Source organism: Lagenorhynchus albirostris, chromosome 17 (assembly GCF_949774975.1).
Source record: "Lagenorhynchus albirostris chromosome 17, mLagAlb1.1, whole genome shotgun sequence".
Lineage (NCBI taxonomy): Eukaryota > Metazoa > Chordata > Mammalia > Artiodactyla > Delphinidae > Lagenorhynchus > Lagenorhynchus albirostris.
The window spans coordinates 11,541,220-11,557,667 of record NC_083111.1 but is presented as its reverse complement, the minus strand read 5'-3'; the positions used below and the strand labels follow the sequence as shown (position 1 = coordinate 11,557,667).

Sequence of the window (16,448 nt, the reverse complement as noted above, 5' to 3'; positions counted from 1 at the left end):
CGCGCGCGCGCGCGTGCGTGCGTGCGTGCGTGTGTGTGTGAGAATGCTGAGTGGTGGGAGTGGTGGTAAGGCTACCAAGAAGAAATCCTCGCAGCCACTTTGGGTTTTATTAGGCGTCAGTCTAACAAGTCATTAGGGCGCTCGGGAAGGAAAAAAATGTTTAGAATGAGGGGAAAAAAGCCATCTTTTAAACAAAAATTATTTTGCCTACAGACAGCTTGTAGTTTTGAGCACATGTTAATGTTTTCCCCTCTTTCCCCACTTTTATTTTCTTAGATAAGGGGTAACATTCTGTGTATAGAAGAGCCGCTTGCTCTGGAAGCAATTCAGGTTCAAAGCTGGCACGGGCTGCGTGGGGGCTCTGTGGGTGGGTGCTATAGGAGGGCGCCGGCCGTGCCACCTGATTCCACAGGACTCTGACCCCACTTGTTTTTAATGGCATCCGCCTGTGGGTCACCACACTCTTCCTCTTCTTTTCTCTTTAATCTTCTGTTGATTTACACCTTTGACGTTTGTATTTGTCAACCCTGTGTCTTGTTAGCATCAGAACCTCTTGAAGACCAAACTTCCCTGTGTGGCCAGCAGAGGAAGCCAGGAGGACAGATCTCAGGTGACGGGGGAGTTTGTGAGGCCGAGAGGTGACCTCCTGCACACACTCGTGACAATTCAAATTGCTTTCCTTCCACGTTTCTCTTGGCGGAGAGAAACGCCATCCCGCTTACTGCTCTTTCGGGTTCTTGGTACACAGCGGCTCCCCATCCACTCTGGGAACGGTGCCTCTGTGCTGTGTATATGTGCGTGCTGCGTGCACACACACACGGGTGTTGGTGCAGCTCACCAGCGAGTGTGCAGCCGGCGAATGTGAAGGTGTCCCCTGCTTCTCTGTTGTCACACAACTCCCTTCCCGGCGTTTCCCTCCAGTTGTCCTTTGTGGTGTTTTCGCAGCCTGTTAGTGGAGGCTGAGCTGTTAAGGTATGAAACTGGAGCCCCAGATGGGGAATTTGCCGTGGGGAAGGGCCACACTTACTGACTGCGTGATCTTGGAGACCACATTTTGCTGGGAATGAAAGGACCCCCTCCCTGGGCAGGATGCTTAGCTATTGGGAGGTGGCGGGCAAGGCACAGCCCAGCCAGAGCACAGGTTGGTTGGCTGGCTGCTCCCTGGGACAGGTGGCCCCACTGGCATCCCGCGCGTTCCGAGCAGGTTGAGATGTGGATATCTCCACAGGAAGCTCAAACCAGGCCAGAACAGCTGTGTGCCAAAGATACAGGAGTATGCAAAGTCCCTCTTCTCTTCACCCCCCGTCCTTCCCTCGAGTCTTGGTTCGTTTGGTAGCCGGGCATACGGATCTAGGGTGCCATTGCTGGGTCACCTGCCTGTTGCCACACCCCCATCCCCCCCGGCTGTGAGACAGCAGGGAGTCCAGCTCACTGATTGGCCGCAGGGGGCATGTGGCCTGGGTGTGGCTGAGAGTCTGTCTGGCTCTGTCTGGGTGTCTGAGTTCCCAAAACGCCTGTTGTTTGTTCCTCCTCGTCCACTTCTGAGACGGTTATGTTTTTCAAGCTTGACTGTGAGAGAAAAGCTTGTATGAAATTCTCCCTTTGCCTCCCCACCTCACCCCAAATAAAAGGGGGCGTAAACATTGGTCCACTGGAGAAGCCCCGGGGGAGGGTGGAGCCTGCCTGCTGAAAGGGCAGTGCCGCTGGGGCTGGGGCCGGACTAGAGCTCACACTGGAGAACCTACTTTCTGTGCACACACAGAGCACCCCATTCCCAGCAGAGCAGAGGGGAGTCCCTGCCAGGTGCCCAGGTCACCACAGGTCCAAGCCAGGGGCTCACGATGGCTTTTTGTTTGAGGGCCCTATTGGGCCCAGACTGGTGCCACTGTTGCTGCCAACCTCCGGGGACACCGCCACCCTGGAGCCCACACATGCCCAACAATTCTGCTCACTGGATAGTCCTCAAAGCATCACATCTCCAGCTGCCCCTGCAGGATCATGGGAGGCTTTACACCCGTTGGTCTCCGGGCTTCCTCATCTCCCCCACACTAGGTGCCCCTTCCCCTTTTTCCAGGGGGGCTGCCCGCCGTTATGCAGCAGTGGCTTCACGGGTCCCCGTCAGTGGGTCTGGGCCTGCCACAAGGATTCTGCTCCTCCCCTTGCTTTTAGGCAGTCTCACCTGGCAAGGTAATTGTCCCAAGCACGTTGGCTTCTCTCCCAAGAACAAACCCTTTCTGTGCACATCTTTGGAGCGGTGCGCTCCTTGCAGAGGCCAGAGTGAGCGCCAGCCGCGGAGTAGGGGCGGAAGGAGTCCATGGTCCTCCCAGGGCCTGGCGGCCCTTAGTACCATTCGTCCTGCCTCTTCTCGCTAGTGTGGGCTCTGAGCAAGTCCTCAGAGCCCCTCTTTTCCACTGCCTAGTGGGCCAGCAGAGGCTACCCTCTCAGCCCCAGTAGTCTGTTCCTCTTGGACTCCTTACCAAGTGGCAGGCTGCCTCTGGGCAGGACCACCAGTGTCTGGCACCCGCGAGGTGAGGCAGGCAGCATCCTTAAGGACCTGAGGCCAGCAGGGGAGGCAGAGGGGCTCAGGCTTGGGAGGAACCTGTCTGTTTGCACGGAGTGAGGTGTGCATGTGTGCACGCGTGCCTGCTTTTCTTTTTTTGCCATGGGGACAGTTGAATTGGGGGCATTTTTCTACAAGAAACAGCCTTCTCTTCCCCCAGCAAGGACTGGCTGTTACCGAACGTCCATCAAAGGCACTTTCAGCCAGGAGAGAACCTCACCAAGACAGCTGGTGTGGCCCAAGGGTGGCCCAGGTGGGAAGTGGGCATAAGGATAAACCCCTCCCCAGATTCACTGTGAGCCCCAGTGGGAAAGGGTGGTGGCATTGCCAGGGCCCAGCACTGCAAGCTGACTGCCCGCCCCACCCTGCCTCGCCTTTTCTCTGTCTCCTTGGGTGAATGCTGGAGCTGCTGCCCTCTCCTTCTGGACAGTGGTGTGGCAGCGAGCAAGCTGGCTGGCTGTTTGCGGTGGGGCCTCCTGGTGCCTGGGAGGCGACAAAGATGAGGCAGTTTCTCCTGACTGTATACATGAATATTTGTATGATTAACACAGACTAAAAAAAACCCTGAAGAAAAAAAAAAATCCAACTTCTCACTCACTTGATTAACGTTGCAGTTATTGGTCAGGCAAGAGAAGTGGCAGGTAGCCCTACGAAAGGCACACGGGCTTCCCAAGGAAGCAGGTGCTGCAGGTAGCAGGGGAAGGAGGAGGGCACAGAGGAAGCCTTCAGGAATTTGCTCTTGAGGAATTTGAGGATTTTGAGTCTTCGAGGATTTACTTGAGGAAGTCACTGGGAATTAAGTAAGGGCCACTCCCTAGAGGAATCTTCTTGAGCAGCAAAGGGCAGTTGAAGAGAAAGGTAGATAATAAAAGGAGTGACAGGAGTGACAGTTCTTTTGAAAATAAAAGAACCCTGGGAAGGATCTGGGCAGGGAGGCGTAGAAGGTTCGTTTTCAAGGACAAATGTAGTTGGAAGTATAAGATCATTGTGGAGAGGTAATATAGTGCAGCTGTTAACATCATGGACTTGAGGACCAGCCTGCTCTACCCCTCACTAACTGGGTGATCATGGCCAAGTTACTTCACCTTTCTGTTTTAGACTGTCTGAAAACTGGGGAATAATAATGCTGATAGTACTTGTCCCACAGGTTGTTGTGAGCATTAAGTGAATATGTAAATATTAAATATATAAAGCTAATATAAGGCTCTTAGGACAGTGTCAGGTCCTGAGCACGGGGACTGTTGGTTATTATTGTTCGTGCAACAGATTTTTAATTTATGAAAAAATGAATCATGTTTTTTCAAATACAAATGCACCTGTGATCCTAAAACCCAACACTTTCCTCCACCTTTCAAATCCTTTAGCTTGGGGGATGGGATGTGCTGAGAAGAGGTAAGAGAGAGAACTAAGAAAAGCAGGAGATAAGCAGGGAAGTGAATCATTTTAAAATCTATTAAAGCTTTACCCTCTTATTCGGAATAACATGTATCTTTCAGGTTTTGGTAGCTGAAAATTAAATTTCCTAGTATGCTATATATGGAGTTAAAAAAATAAATTCCATGCTAAATACAATAAACTTTTGAAATGAAGGCATTTTATAGAAAATTGTTATGCTAATAAGTTAATCAGTATATAGGCAATACTTTTCATTGCTTGGTGGCTTTCATTTTTTACTTTCATAAAGCTAATCTAGGTTAGCTTTAAAATATTGCTTTTTGCAATTATAATAATTCTGTTTAGTAAATAGTGTGTATACATGCCCAAATAGATCATTCTAAAAAAATTAGAGAAAATTTTGGAATTTCATTCCCAAAGTGAATATCTGTACTAAAAAATTTCCCCCAATTATTCTTCACCAGAAAAGAAAGGGTGTCGTAGATGAAAGGAGATGAATCTGGAGATGAATTTGGACATCTCAGGAGTGGAGATATTTGGGTACCAGAGCAGATTACTCAGAAGTAAGAAGAAAACACCCTCCCAGGTAAGATGCTTCTTCCTGGCCCTGGGAACAGGGATGTGCCTGGGGGTTCTCAGGCGTTGGAGAAGCTGATAATCAGATTTTCAGCTATGAGAAAGCTCCGTTGGCAGCCCAGCTGTGAGCAGAATGTGTTAACCGCTGTCCTGTAACTGCTGATATGATTCTGGGAATTTAGTTTTGCTTCTTGGGGACAGCCCTGGAATAGCATGAAAATTCCAGAAAATTGTATCACATTTTGGCACTGAGCATGTTTAAGTCCCCTTTTGGAGCAAGACTTTTCTCAGAAATGGTATATGTTGTGAGAATTAATCAACAGGTATTTATTAGTCTCTTCATTTTTAGCACTGTGCAAAGCACATATTAAATGCTGACTCTAAGATGTAGTTCCGGAAATCACTGCTAGCTTGAGCCACCTACAATTTGGAAATGGCTTTGTTTTACAGAAACTGGTTATACGTGACTGAATCTAAATTTCTGGCCCTTTTTGGTCTAGAACTGCTCAGGAATAATATGAAGATGACTGTTACTTAGGTGCTTAGGAGGGCTGAAGGCTGGAAGAAGAGGGGTTTTGGAGAGGAGGACTTGTGTTTCTTGAATAAAGGTCTTTCTCTGCTTGGAGAAGGACTGTTGCCTGGAAATGGACATTCGCCTTCTTATCAGTGAGGAGTAAGGGCTGGCTGGCTGATGAAATTTAAAAAAAAGATCACTCTGAAACTGAGCCAGAGGTTTGATTGGGTGCCAAGCTAACGTATTAATTTTTCTATTAATTAAATTAATTAATTTTGCTATTAATATGCTAAGCCTCCCTAAAAACTAAGGATTCTAGCAGCTTCTGCATTTCTAGCAGGTAGGAATTTCTTTATTCTATGACACAGGTTAAACATTTACTCATTTAACAAATATGCCCCAACTGTCTACCATGTGTCAGGCACTCTTTTAAGCAATAGGAATTCAGGGCACAAAACAGACAAAAATCTTAGGCCCTGTGGTGTGGGAGAAAGATAAAAAGGTACTAAGGAGAAAAAGCAGAGAAGGAAAATAGGAAGCGTGAGGTGGAGGGTGTTAACAGCCCTAGGCAGGGTGGTCTAGAAAGCCTGCAAAGAATGACATTTGGGAAAAGATCTGGGGGAAGTCTCTTGATGGTGTGTTCTAAATTAAACTTTGGCTTAGAGCTGCAGTTTAACAGGATAGCAAGAAATTTCACTTCAGCCGGGTGTTGAGAGTCCTTCCCCTTCTTCAGATTATAAGGGGTCTGCAAGGGTTTATGTCTTTGTCCCCTGGTTGCTCCTGAGGTCTCAGTGTCCAACCCTGTGTGGTTACTTTGAGGGGCCAGATGTGGGCCCAAGAATCTTAATGTCTACAAAGTCCTGACTTAATTTTGTCACCGAGGCATCCAAGTGCTGTCTCACCAGAGCCTCTCCTCTGTGGGGACACAAGTCTGGGCTACTCTGGGAACTGCGCCCCCGAACTCTCCAACCTGTTTTTAGTCTAGAGGCCCCTCATGATGGGGGTACGTCTCTTCCTAAAATTTCAGCACACATCTTTTTTTTCTTTCTTTTTTTTCTGGCCGTGCCGCATGGCTTGTGGGGTCTTAGTTCCTCGACCAGGGATTGAGCCTGGGCATAAGAGCGTGGAGTCCTAACCACTGGACCACCAGGGAGTTCCCAGCACGCACCTTTCCAACAGCCCAAACAAAAGCATACATAGGTGGTTGTTTTCCATGTGTCTGACTACCTTTGTTTTTAACCTCTGAGGCTAGGGCAGCAAGGGAGTGACCTTTTAAAGATAAATCAGGAGGGCTTCCCTGGTGGTGCGGTGGTTGGGAGTCCGCCTGTCGATGCAGGGGACACGGGTTCGTGCCCCGGTCCGGGAAGATCCCACATGCCGCGGAGCGGCTGGGCCCATGAGCCATGGCCGCTGAGCCTGCGCGTCCGGAGCCTGTGCTCCGCAGCGGGAGAGGCCACAACGGTGAGAGGCCCGTGTACCGCAAAAAAAAAAAAAAAAAAAAATCAGGAGAGCACTCATTCCTTCGAGTGAGATTCCTACAGTACTAAGGACAAACCAAAATTAATGTCTAATAAATTACTTGCCATTCATTCAAATAATTTGGTCTCTAAAATTATTTCTATTTGTCAATATACTCAGAGAACTGAATGAAAAATACTTTTGCTCTCCCTTTGCCTATTAGCATTATGATTATTCGTGCTTGAAGTTGAAGGAGGGAAGACATTCCTTTACTAATATCCTGTTACCCAGGCTATTTCCTGTCTCTCCCTTCTGCACCCTACACCAGTTGGGGTAGATTGCCAAAAGTTCAGTTTATCTAAAAATTCCAGTAAATGTGAAAGCGGAGGGTTGACAATGGTGAGCAGAGAGATTTGGAGACTAAAACAGGGAAATGAAGGTCAAATGTAAGAAAGGTGGAAGTGGGAGAGGAGGACAGGGAAGGAGATGGAGTGTTGAGAAACGGAAGGGAAGGGACAAAGCAGAAGGTAAAATTAAAGAGACAGGATGAGGGAGTGAACCAAAAGAGGAATATAGAATATGGAGTCAAAACGACAAGGAAGAAACAAGTGAGGAGCACTGATTCAGTGTTGAACTCGTACAGCTCTGGAGGTCAGAAGTTTGACATGGGTGTCAGTGGGCTGAAATCAATGTTTTGCTAGGCTGTATTTCCTTCTGGAGGCTCTAGAGGAGAATCCATTTCCTTGAGTTTTCCAGCTGTCGGAGGCTGCCTGCACACCTTGGCTTATGGCCCTTTTCCTCTTCCATCTGTAAAGCATATCTCTAGTCATTCTCTGATTGTCAATTGTATCTCTCTTACCATTCTTCTGTCGTCACCTGTCTCTCTCCATAGTCAGGAAAGGCTCTCCATTTGTAAGGACCAGAGTGATTAGATAGGGCCCACTTGGATAATCCAGGATAATCTCCCTATCTTAAGGTCGTTAATAATCACATCCATAAAATCTGTTTTGCCATGAAAGGCCTGAGAATTAGGATGTGCACATCTTGGGGGACCATTATTGTGCCTGTCACAGAGATCAGGTAGCCTTAATTGGAACCCTTTCTGTAGGTCAGAAGATCAGCCAGTGCATTGCCAGGTAAGTGTGTTTCCAGACCAGGCCATGTCAAATGTGTTTTAGTCTACATACCATTTGAAATGTAGAAATAGAATGTCACTTATGCTCAAAGAAATAAAATGTGTGTATTGTGGTAAATAAAAATGCATGTATATTTTTATGTTCTGATGTAAGACAGCAAAATGATAAATAAATGGTTGACCTATGAAACCTTATACGAAATCGCCTTCTCTGATAGCCTGGAGACCAGGATTAGGTAGTGAGCCACTGAAGTGGCAGCTTATTTAACCCTGCATGAACCGGAGCCATGCAGCCATTGCTGAGGATCACAGTCAGCATGTCCTTTCTTTCCTCAATGCTTCTTTGCTAAGATGCTTGTGGACTCAGAATAATAGCAGGTGATTCCAGATGGCAACTCCACAAGATGCTTACGTGGCCCCTCCTCAGATGGAGAGTGGATCCTTGTTTCTATGTGGCTAACGGGCATTCTGTAGAATTCATTCCCTCACTCAGAGACATCCATGTGCATGCATTTGCCACAACCGTGGTAACTAGAAACTAGCCCTATGTGGGAAACATTGGCCAGAATGCCTCCAGGAATTCCACCATCTGATTCTGATTCTAATTCCTGCCCTATTCTCATCGCGACCACTCTTGTACCAGCTCTCTGGGAAAGCTGGGAGTGGAAGTAAAAAATTCCGCGTCAGAAAGAAAACAGAGGTCTGGGAGAGAAAGAGAAGATGAGCTTCGTGACTTGTAAGTTCCTGTTCAAAAACAGGACTGATGTTTTGGTTAGAGGCCTCAGGAAGGAAATGTAGTGGCTCAAATTATCCCCAGATGGGGCTGTTTATCTCATTGTTCCCTTCAAATGGAAAGTAGCACTCAATTGTTGAGTAGAGTTCTGAGCACTTACTGGTCACTGGCACTGTTAGTATTGGGTATTTGCATGGGTCTTGTTGGATGAGAGAGTTTATATACATAAAGAGTCACATTATATTTGTCTATGTGTATCAACACATACAAACGCATGTGAAACCATCTTATACTTGTTAAATACTTGACTTTTCAGAGTTCTTTCACTTCAACTATTTCACCTGATCTTGGCAGCAATTAGGAATATGAACAGAGAAGATATGAAAACAGGGTCAGAGAGATTAGCCATATTATTCTCATCTCACTTGGTTACAGGGCTAGTTTGTGAGCACTTAGATTAGAACCAGGTTCTTAATTTTCAAACCAGGGCTCTTTCTACTTAATTATGTCGATTTAAAAAAAGAATTCCAGTAACTCAAGAGTTAGAGCAGAGTTTTAGTTATGTCAGAACTATCAGCTATAACACCAATTCCCACTTACAATGTATATTTAACTTTAATTAACGGTAATTTCGTGGTGAGGCAGAATAAGAAACAAAGAAAAAAAGGAAACGGCATTTCATGCAGTGTTACATAAAAACATAACAAGATCTTGAAAAATGTAATATTACATAAAGAACTAAGGAAGACCTGGAAAAAAACAAACACTTGCTGCTTACTATTTTAGAAATAGCATATGGTTTCTTCCACGTGATGAATATAAGGTTCAAACAAGTAAATGCAGAGATGACCTCTGAGCATAAATGTTCAACGTGCACAGAGCAGAGCATTTTCTGGTCAGTGTTATTAATCCCACTGAAGATGGGGTGAGTGATATGCCGTTAAATTTAAATTTAGGCTGTAGAATTTAGAACTCTGTCCTTTACCTCATGTGTTTCTTTTTCTTAGTCTGGCTAATCTAAGCCTGTTGGACAAAAATTATTTTAACTTAAAATTGTTAAACACATTGTTTGGGGCTGGTTTGGGCCCAGAATTACTTTCTGGATCATTTATAACATTTAACCAGGCTGAAATTTTGTTTTTGTTTTTATGCCTATCTACAAGTACACACAAAACTTCTTCCTTCCTGGTTTTGTCAGTTTTCAGTAAGTGACAATTTGTAATCTTTCAAAAATATACTTTAAAATAATACGATTTGTCTTTACCTAATAATTTCTTCTTGCCTTTGAAATATTTCTGTAGCCATATTGAATACGACAGGAAAAATCTCCACACACACAAAATATTCCTCCTAAATTCTCATGTATGTTTTGCTGTTGATATTTAAAGGCAGATATGAATACTACATTTAGTTAAATAGATGAAAAGTGGCTTCGGTTTTGAAATACTACTTTAGTCTATAAGGAACGAGGTCTGGCTCACATAAAGGGCAGGCTCATAAGCCTGTCCAATGCCACTGTCTTACCTCATACAAGGAGCATAAAACAACTCTTCAGGCCTTTATTCATTAAAATGGAATGTGTGTTTCCATTAGGAGTTCTACTCAAAGAGTGAATCTGCATACTGAGAAAATTATGTAGCAATCATCTTTCCTTAACCTAAAAGTAAAATACAAATGTGGAAAAGTTCACAGCATTTCATGTCCCCTACCATCCCCCATCAAGACCACCTGGAGACATGACCGAACCAAGAGGAGGTACTGTGGACCCTCAATGGGCTCAATATTAAGAGTCTGTACAATAACTTCGAGGTCCTTCTCTGATTAGCTGTGTTTTCTCATTTGCGTTTGTAGGCTGGAGGACAACTGGAAAGTCCATATCTAAAAATAAACAAAGAAAACCAGTAAACACCCTCTTATGTTACATTTCATTTAATGGGGCAAGTGGTAGATATTTTTGCTGAAATGATGATTAGCAAATCATTTCAATTCCTAAGATACTAAGGATCCTACCCTTTAAAGGACTTCAAAAGGGAGGATACACTCACTGTCTTTATTCTTCATTTAAGTTCTATTAGTTACAGAATTATAAAACCAAAGCACTAAGCCCAGATTTCACTTTGAGGCAATTTCTAAAACTGATAAACTTGAGCTTTAGTTTTCACCATTTTGTGGGGATGAGGACAGGGCTGCCACCCATGTCATATAGACTGCAGTGTGTATCTATATGAAAAATACCTCTAGAATCGTGCAGTGGACAATTGCATACATGGCTCTGGTTGGGAGAGAGGCCAAGACCCAGAGTTTGCTTGGGTGAAGAGTCTAATAGGAAGCTCTCCACATAAAGCTAGTACCCCAAATGGTTATGTGCTATCTAAATCACCATAGCCTTAAATCTGCAAGGAAGTTTGCTAGTCTTGAGTTTTGATGAGGAAGTGAAGAGCTCCCTTAAAAATGTCTGTTAGCAAGCTAATGAGCACACAATGTGGCAGGTCAAATTTACAATACCTGTGTGTTCTAAGAAACCTCAGGCTGATAATTTAGTTTAAAATGGTCCAGTGCAAAAGCACAGAGCAGAAATGAATGGCCCCAACCTTCAACCCAGCCCTCAAAGAATCCCCCACAAATTGCAAGAAACATAAACTCATAGTAAAAAAACAGAGAGATAGGGAGAAATAGAGAGAGAGGGAGAGAGATGGGGGGAGGGGGAACATTACACATAAGAACAATGCACACTGAGTGAGAGCCAGTAGAAACAACAGAAAGCCAGTCAGACCCAGAAAGACTTCAAATCCTGCACTTACCAGACACAGAATAAGAAAGAATTAGATTTGTTTTTCAAGTGATCAAATGGATTTTGAAATTAATAATAATAAAAAATCTCTTTTAGACATTAACACATCTGAAATTTTTAAAACTTGATGAATGGGGTTTAACAGCTAAAGGGAGAATTAATGGAATAGAAGACAGATTTGAGGAGATTAATCAGAATGTGGCACAGGGAAACAAAGATATAAAATAGGAAAGAGGCTAAAGGACGTGAAGAATAGAGTGATATTCTGACTTATATTTAATAAGACTTTCATAAAGAAATGAAAAGAAAAGAAGAGTAGAGGTAATATTTGATGATTTAATGGCTGAGAATTTCCTGGAGTTGATACAAGACACCAGTCCACAGATTCAAGAACCAACTAGGATAAATTAAAGAGAAATTCATATTTAAACATCTTAGTGATATTGAAGAACACTAAGGATAACGGTTCTTAAAGCAATCTCACTTTCCAATAGCAGATATGGAAGGCAGAAAACTATGAAATTATGTTTACAATATACTATAAGAAGATATCAACCTAAATTTGTTGATAAACCCTCTTATTGCTACATTTATTTTTTTAAGCATGATTTACAGGTATTTTCAGACAATAAAAACAGAAGTTGTGCCACCAGCAGACCTAATTTAAAAGTTATAATTCAGACAGAAAGAAGTGTTATCACATGGAAAAATTTGTGCTGTATATAGAAATGATTAGTAGATATATAAGTAAAACTAAACAATTATTTATCATATAAAGCAATAATAATTTATGAGACTTAAAATTGAGATAAAATTATGACAATGGTATGTAAATCAGAAAGGAGATGATCAGAATTAAAGAGTTATAAAGTTCTTGTATTGTTCAGGAGAGGGTAAAGATAAGAATTAACTTTCAACTTTGGTAACTTAAATATGCTTGGTAACTTTTTAAGGCAGCCCTAAAAAAATAGAACAGAGAATATAATTTCCAAACTGGAGGAGAGAAAGAAATGGAATGTGAAAAAAAAATTCTGTCAGTACAGAAGAAGGAAAAAAAGGAAAGAAAATAGAAACAGAAAAAATATGCCAACTTAAAGTGATAATTATAATAATAAAATATTAACAGAAAGCATGTGTATAGTACTTATTATGTGTCTAGCACTGTTCTCAGTGCTTTATGTATCTTAACTCTATAATAGCACTACAAGGTAGGGTAATTATGATAGCTATTTTACAGATAAGCTGAGGACAGAATGTTTTAAGTAACTAGCCTGCATTACACAGGTAGTAAGGAATAGAGCTAGTATTAAAACCTGGGCAGTATTTCTCAGAATCTGTTTTCTTAAAGGCTGTGCTATACTGTCTCTCACAAAGAGTAAGTTCATAGAAAAAAAACACATATCATTAGTTATAAAAAATACAAACGGACTCTATTTAAAAGAAAAAACATGGCCAGACTGAATAAATCCCCCCAGCAATATGCTGTTTACAAAGGACACATCAAAAAGCATAAGGACAAAAAAACATAGAGAATAAAAGAATGGAAACATATTTACTACACAAACACTAAGGAAAAGAAAGCTAATATAACTGTATTTTAAAAACAAAGTATGAGACAAAAAGCATTGCTAGAGCTAGAGGGTAACTACATAATAATAAAATATTCAATTAACCAAGTAGCCATAAAAATTCTAAACTTATATATGCTAATAACATAGCTTCAAAATATAGGAAGCAAAAATTGACAGAACTTTATAGAGAAATAAAAAAATCCATCAGCACAGTGGAAGAATTGAATGCTTCTCTCAGTAACTGACGGATAAAGCAAGCAAAAAAATCTTTAAGATTATAAAGGATTTGAAAAGTGTAATGTTGTGAACTGAATCGTGTCCCTGCCCCCCACCCCATTCATATGTTGAAGTTCTAATCCCTAGTCTGTCAGAATGTGACCATATTTGGAGAGGAGGTCTTTAAAGAGGTAATTATGTTAAAATGAGGTCCTCAGAGTGGGCCTTAGTCCAGTATGACTTGTGTACTTAGGACACAGTCATACATAGAGGAAAGGCCTTGTGAAGACACAAGATGAAAATGACCATCTACATGCCAAGAAGAGCGGCCTTAAGGAAACCAGTCCTGTGACACCTTGATCTTAGGTTTCTAACCTCCAGAATTGCCAGAGAATAAATTTGTTTTTCAAATCACCCAGTCTGTGGTACTTTGTTACAGCAGCCCTAGCAAACTAATACATACAACAAATTAGCTTTATATAATAGTCATACATGGAACAGTGAACCTAACAAATGCAAAATGTACTGTTTTGAAGCAATGTGGAACATATGTAAAATCATTTAAGTTCTAGGCTATAAGCAAGCCTCAAGACATTTCAAAATATTGTTTCATGCTGTCCACATTTTCTGATAATACTGCAGTTCAGTTAGACACAAACAATAATAAAGAACGAGAAAAGACCCCACAGGTTTACAAATTAAGACACATATAGACCTAACTTATAGATTAAAGAAAAAATCATAATGGAAATAAGAAAATGTTTCAAACTTAGATTATAAGAACATATGTGTACGTGTGTGTATGTAAAGCCAAACTGGTACTTACAGAAAAATTTATAGACTTAATAGCTTAATATCAGAAAAGAAGATGGACTGAAAATTAAGAAGTATAAAAATTAAGTTAGAAAATTAGCAACAATAAATTAAGAGAAATAATAAAAAATAGAAATTAAGTAGAGAGAATATACAGGAGAATCAATAAAACTGACAACATTTATTTGAGAAGAATAAAATTTTCAAATATCTGGTGAGAATGGCTAAAAAAGGAAAGCAGAAATAACCAATATAAGGAATGAAAAATGGGACAAAAATGCAGATACTATAGATGTGTAAAAGGTAACAAGAGGAAATTTTGAAGAACTAATTGTTTTAATAAAGAAGAAGGGAAACCTAAATGGCCTATAAAATATATTGAATCCATAATTTAAAATTTGTATAAAAACACATTAGCCCAGAAAGGTCTACACCATCCTGTAGAAAGAAATAAATCCAGTAATACACAAACTTTTCAAGAGTTAAAGAGGAACACTGCTAATTTATTTTATGAGGCATAATCTTGGTATAGAACCCATAAGGAAAGTTTGAGATGGGAAAATGATAGGCCAGTCTCACCCATTAACATAGATGCAAACATCTAAAACAAAATATTAGCAAACACATTTCATAAAAAAATAAAATAGTTAATGCATTATGACTGCTTTGGGTTTATCTCAGGAATTCAAGATTGTTTTAACGTTGGGCAACAATTCATATAGTTCTTCACGTGAACAATTTAAAGGAGAAAAATCATTACCATCTCAATTGGTGAAGAAAAAAGTATTCTAACAACATAGTAATAGAAGACAACTTTCTTAACCTGATCAAAAGCCTACAGCAAACTTCACAATCATTATGCAATCTTGAAAGCATCTTCTCTTCAACATTTTACTGGCAGTCTCAACAAACACAGAAAGGCAAGGAAAAGGCTAAAAAAATGATAAGGGAAGGGAAGGAAGAATCAAAACTATCACTATTCACAAATGTTATAGATAGGTATGTAGAAACCCTAAAGAATTTACAGATAAATAATTAGAAATAGAGAGTTTAGCTAGTTTCTTGGATTCGAAATCAATGTTAAAAAAAAGTACATTCCTATATACTAAGAAACAAGTCAACAACTAATCTATGATAATTTATTTATAATTGTATGAAAGTGGATAAAGTATTATGAATAAATGCAACCAAAGATATAAAAGAGGTATCTTTATTGAAAGGCAACGAAGAAAACCTAAATAAATGGAGAGGTATACCATGTCACATATTAGAGGACTCACATTCTTTAAAGATGTCAATTCTTCCTAATTTATCTACAATCACTGCAATTCTAATCAAGATCCCAAATATTTTGCTTAAAGAAGTTTTGGTACAGGACTTAACAAAGCTTATTCTAAAATTTATATAGAAAAGCAAAAGGCCAAGGATATGTGAGAGTGTCCTGAAGAACAAATTAGGAAGAGTTGCCTGAACAGTGTTATGAATTATTATAAATGGGCCTGGTGTTGCATATAGATAGACAAAATGACCAACGGACCAGAACAGAAAGCCCAGAAACTGTTCCATATATCTATTAAAACTTAATGTATGTCAAAACCAAGACTAGAAATCAGTGTGCTGGGACAATTTGTTTTCTATATGGAAAAAAATGAAGTTGGAACGCTACATCATACCGACTTGCAGAAATCAATTCCTGGTTATTAAACACATAAACATGAGTAGCAAAACTATAAAACTTTGAGAAGACCATATAGGAGAACACCTTTATATCCTTGGGATAGGGAAAGATTTCTTAATCAAAACACAGAAATCACTAAGCATAAAGGCAAATATTGACATTTTGACTACATTAAAATCAAGAACTTTGGCTTATTGAAAGACACCGTAAAGAGTGAAACACCAGGCCACAAATTGGGAAAATACATTTTAAACAAACATGATCAACAGAGTCAATACCCACGCCCCAAAAAAGAGTCAGTAAGAAAAAAGCAAATGATATATTAAAAACCTACAAAAGACTTGAATAGGCATTTCAAAGAAAGAGAAACCCAAACAACCAGTAAGATTCTGAAAGGATTCAAGGAGGAAAAAATTAAAATCACAAAGGTATACCATTTCCCATCCACCAGACTGGCACACATTTATAGTCTAGTGAGGGCAAGGATGTGAAGCAGTAGGAACTCTCATTAGGTAATGGAAATTAGTGCAGCAACTTTGTAGAACAACTTGGTGTTATCTAATAACTTGTAGATATGCACGCCTTTTGACTAAGGTATTCCACTCCTGTGTATATATTGGGTTGGTCAAAAAGTTCATTCAGTTAATGAATACGTTGTTCAATAAAGTTCTTGGTGAAAATGAAAAAGGTGTCTTTTATTTTTACTTAAAGCTGAACAAACTTTTTGGCCAACCCAATACCTGGAAAACTCTACTCATGAACCAGGAGACATTCATAACAAGAATATTTGTAATAGCCCTGTTTGTAATGGCAAAAAAGTGGATTTGGATACCCAAATATCCACTAGCAGTAGAATGGATAAATAAATTTTCTGGGATATTCTCATAGAAGAATATTATACAGCAGTGAAAATGAATGAAAGACAATCACAGTACGAATGAAGTTCAGAAATATGATGTTGAGTGAAAAAAAAAAGAAGTTGAAGGATAATTGTTGAGTATGAGTTCA

General features: G+C 40.7%; 1 protein-coding gene across 1 annotated transcript in view; it reads right to left on the bottom strand.

Moving 5' to 3' along the window:
* Nucleotides 1-8,970: 8,970 nt before the first annotated feature.
* DNAJC5B (DnaJ heat shock protein family (Hsp40) member C5 beta) overlaps nt 8,971-16,448 on the bottom strand; it is a 49,163-nt gene continuing 41,685 nt past the window's right edge. Inside the window, exon 4 of the mRNA XM_060127686.1 lies at nt 8,971-10,249. Coding sequence (XP_059983669.1) covers nt 10,155-10,249 — 95 coding nt within the window. The 3' untranslated portion in view covers nt 8,971-10,154. The remainder of the gene's footprint in view (nt 10,250-16,448) is intronic.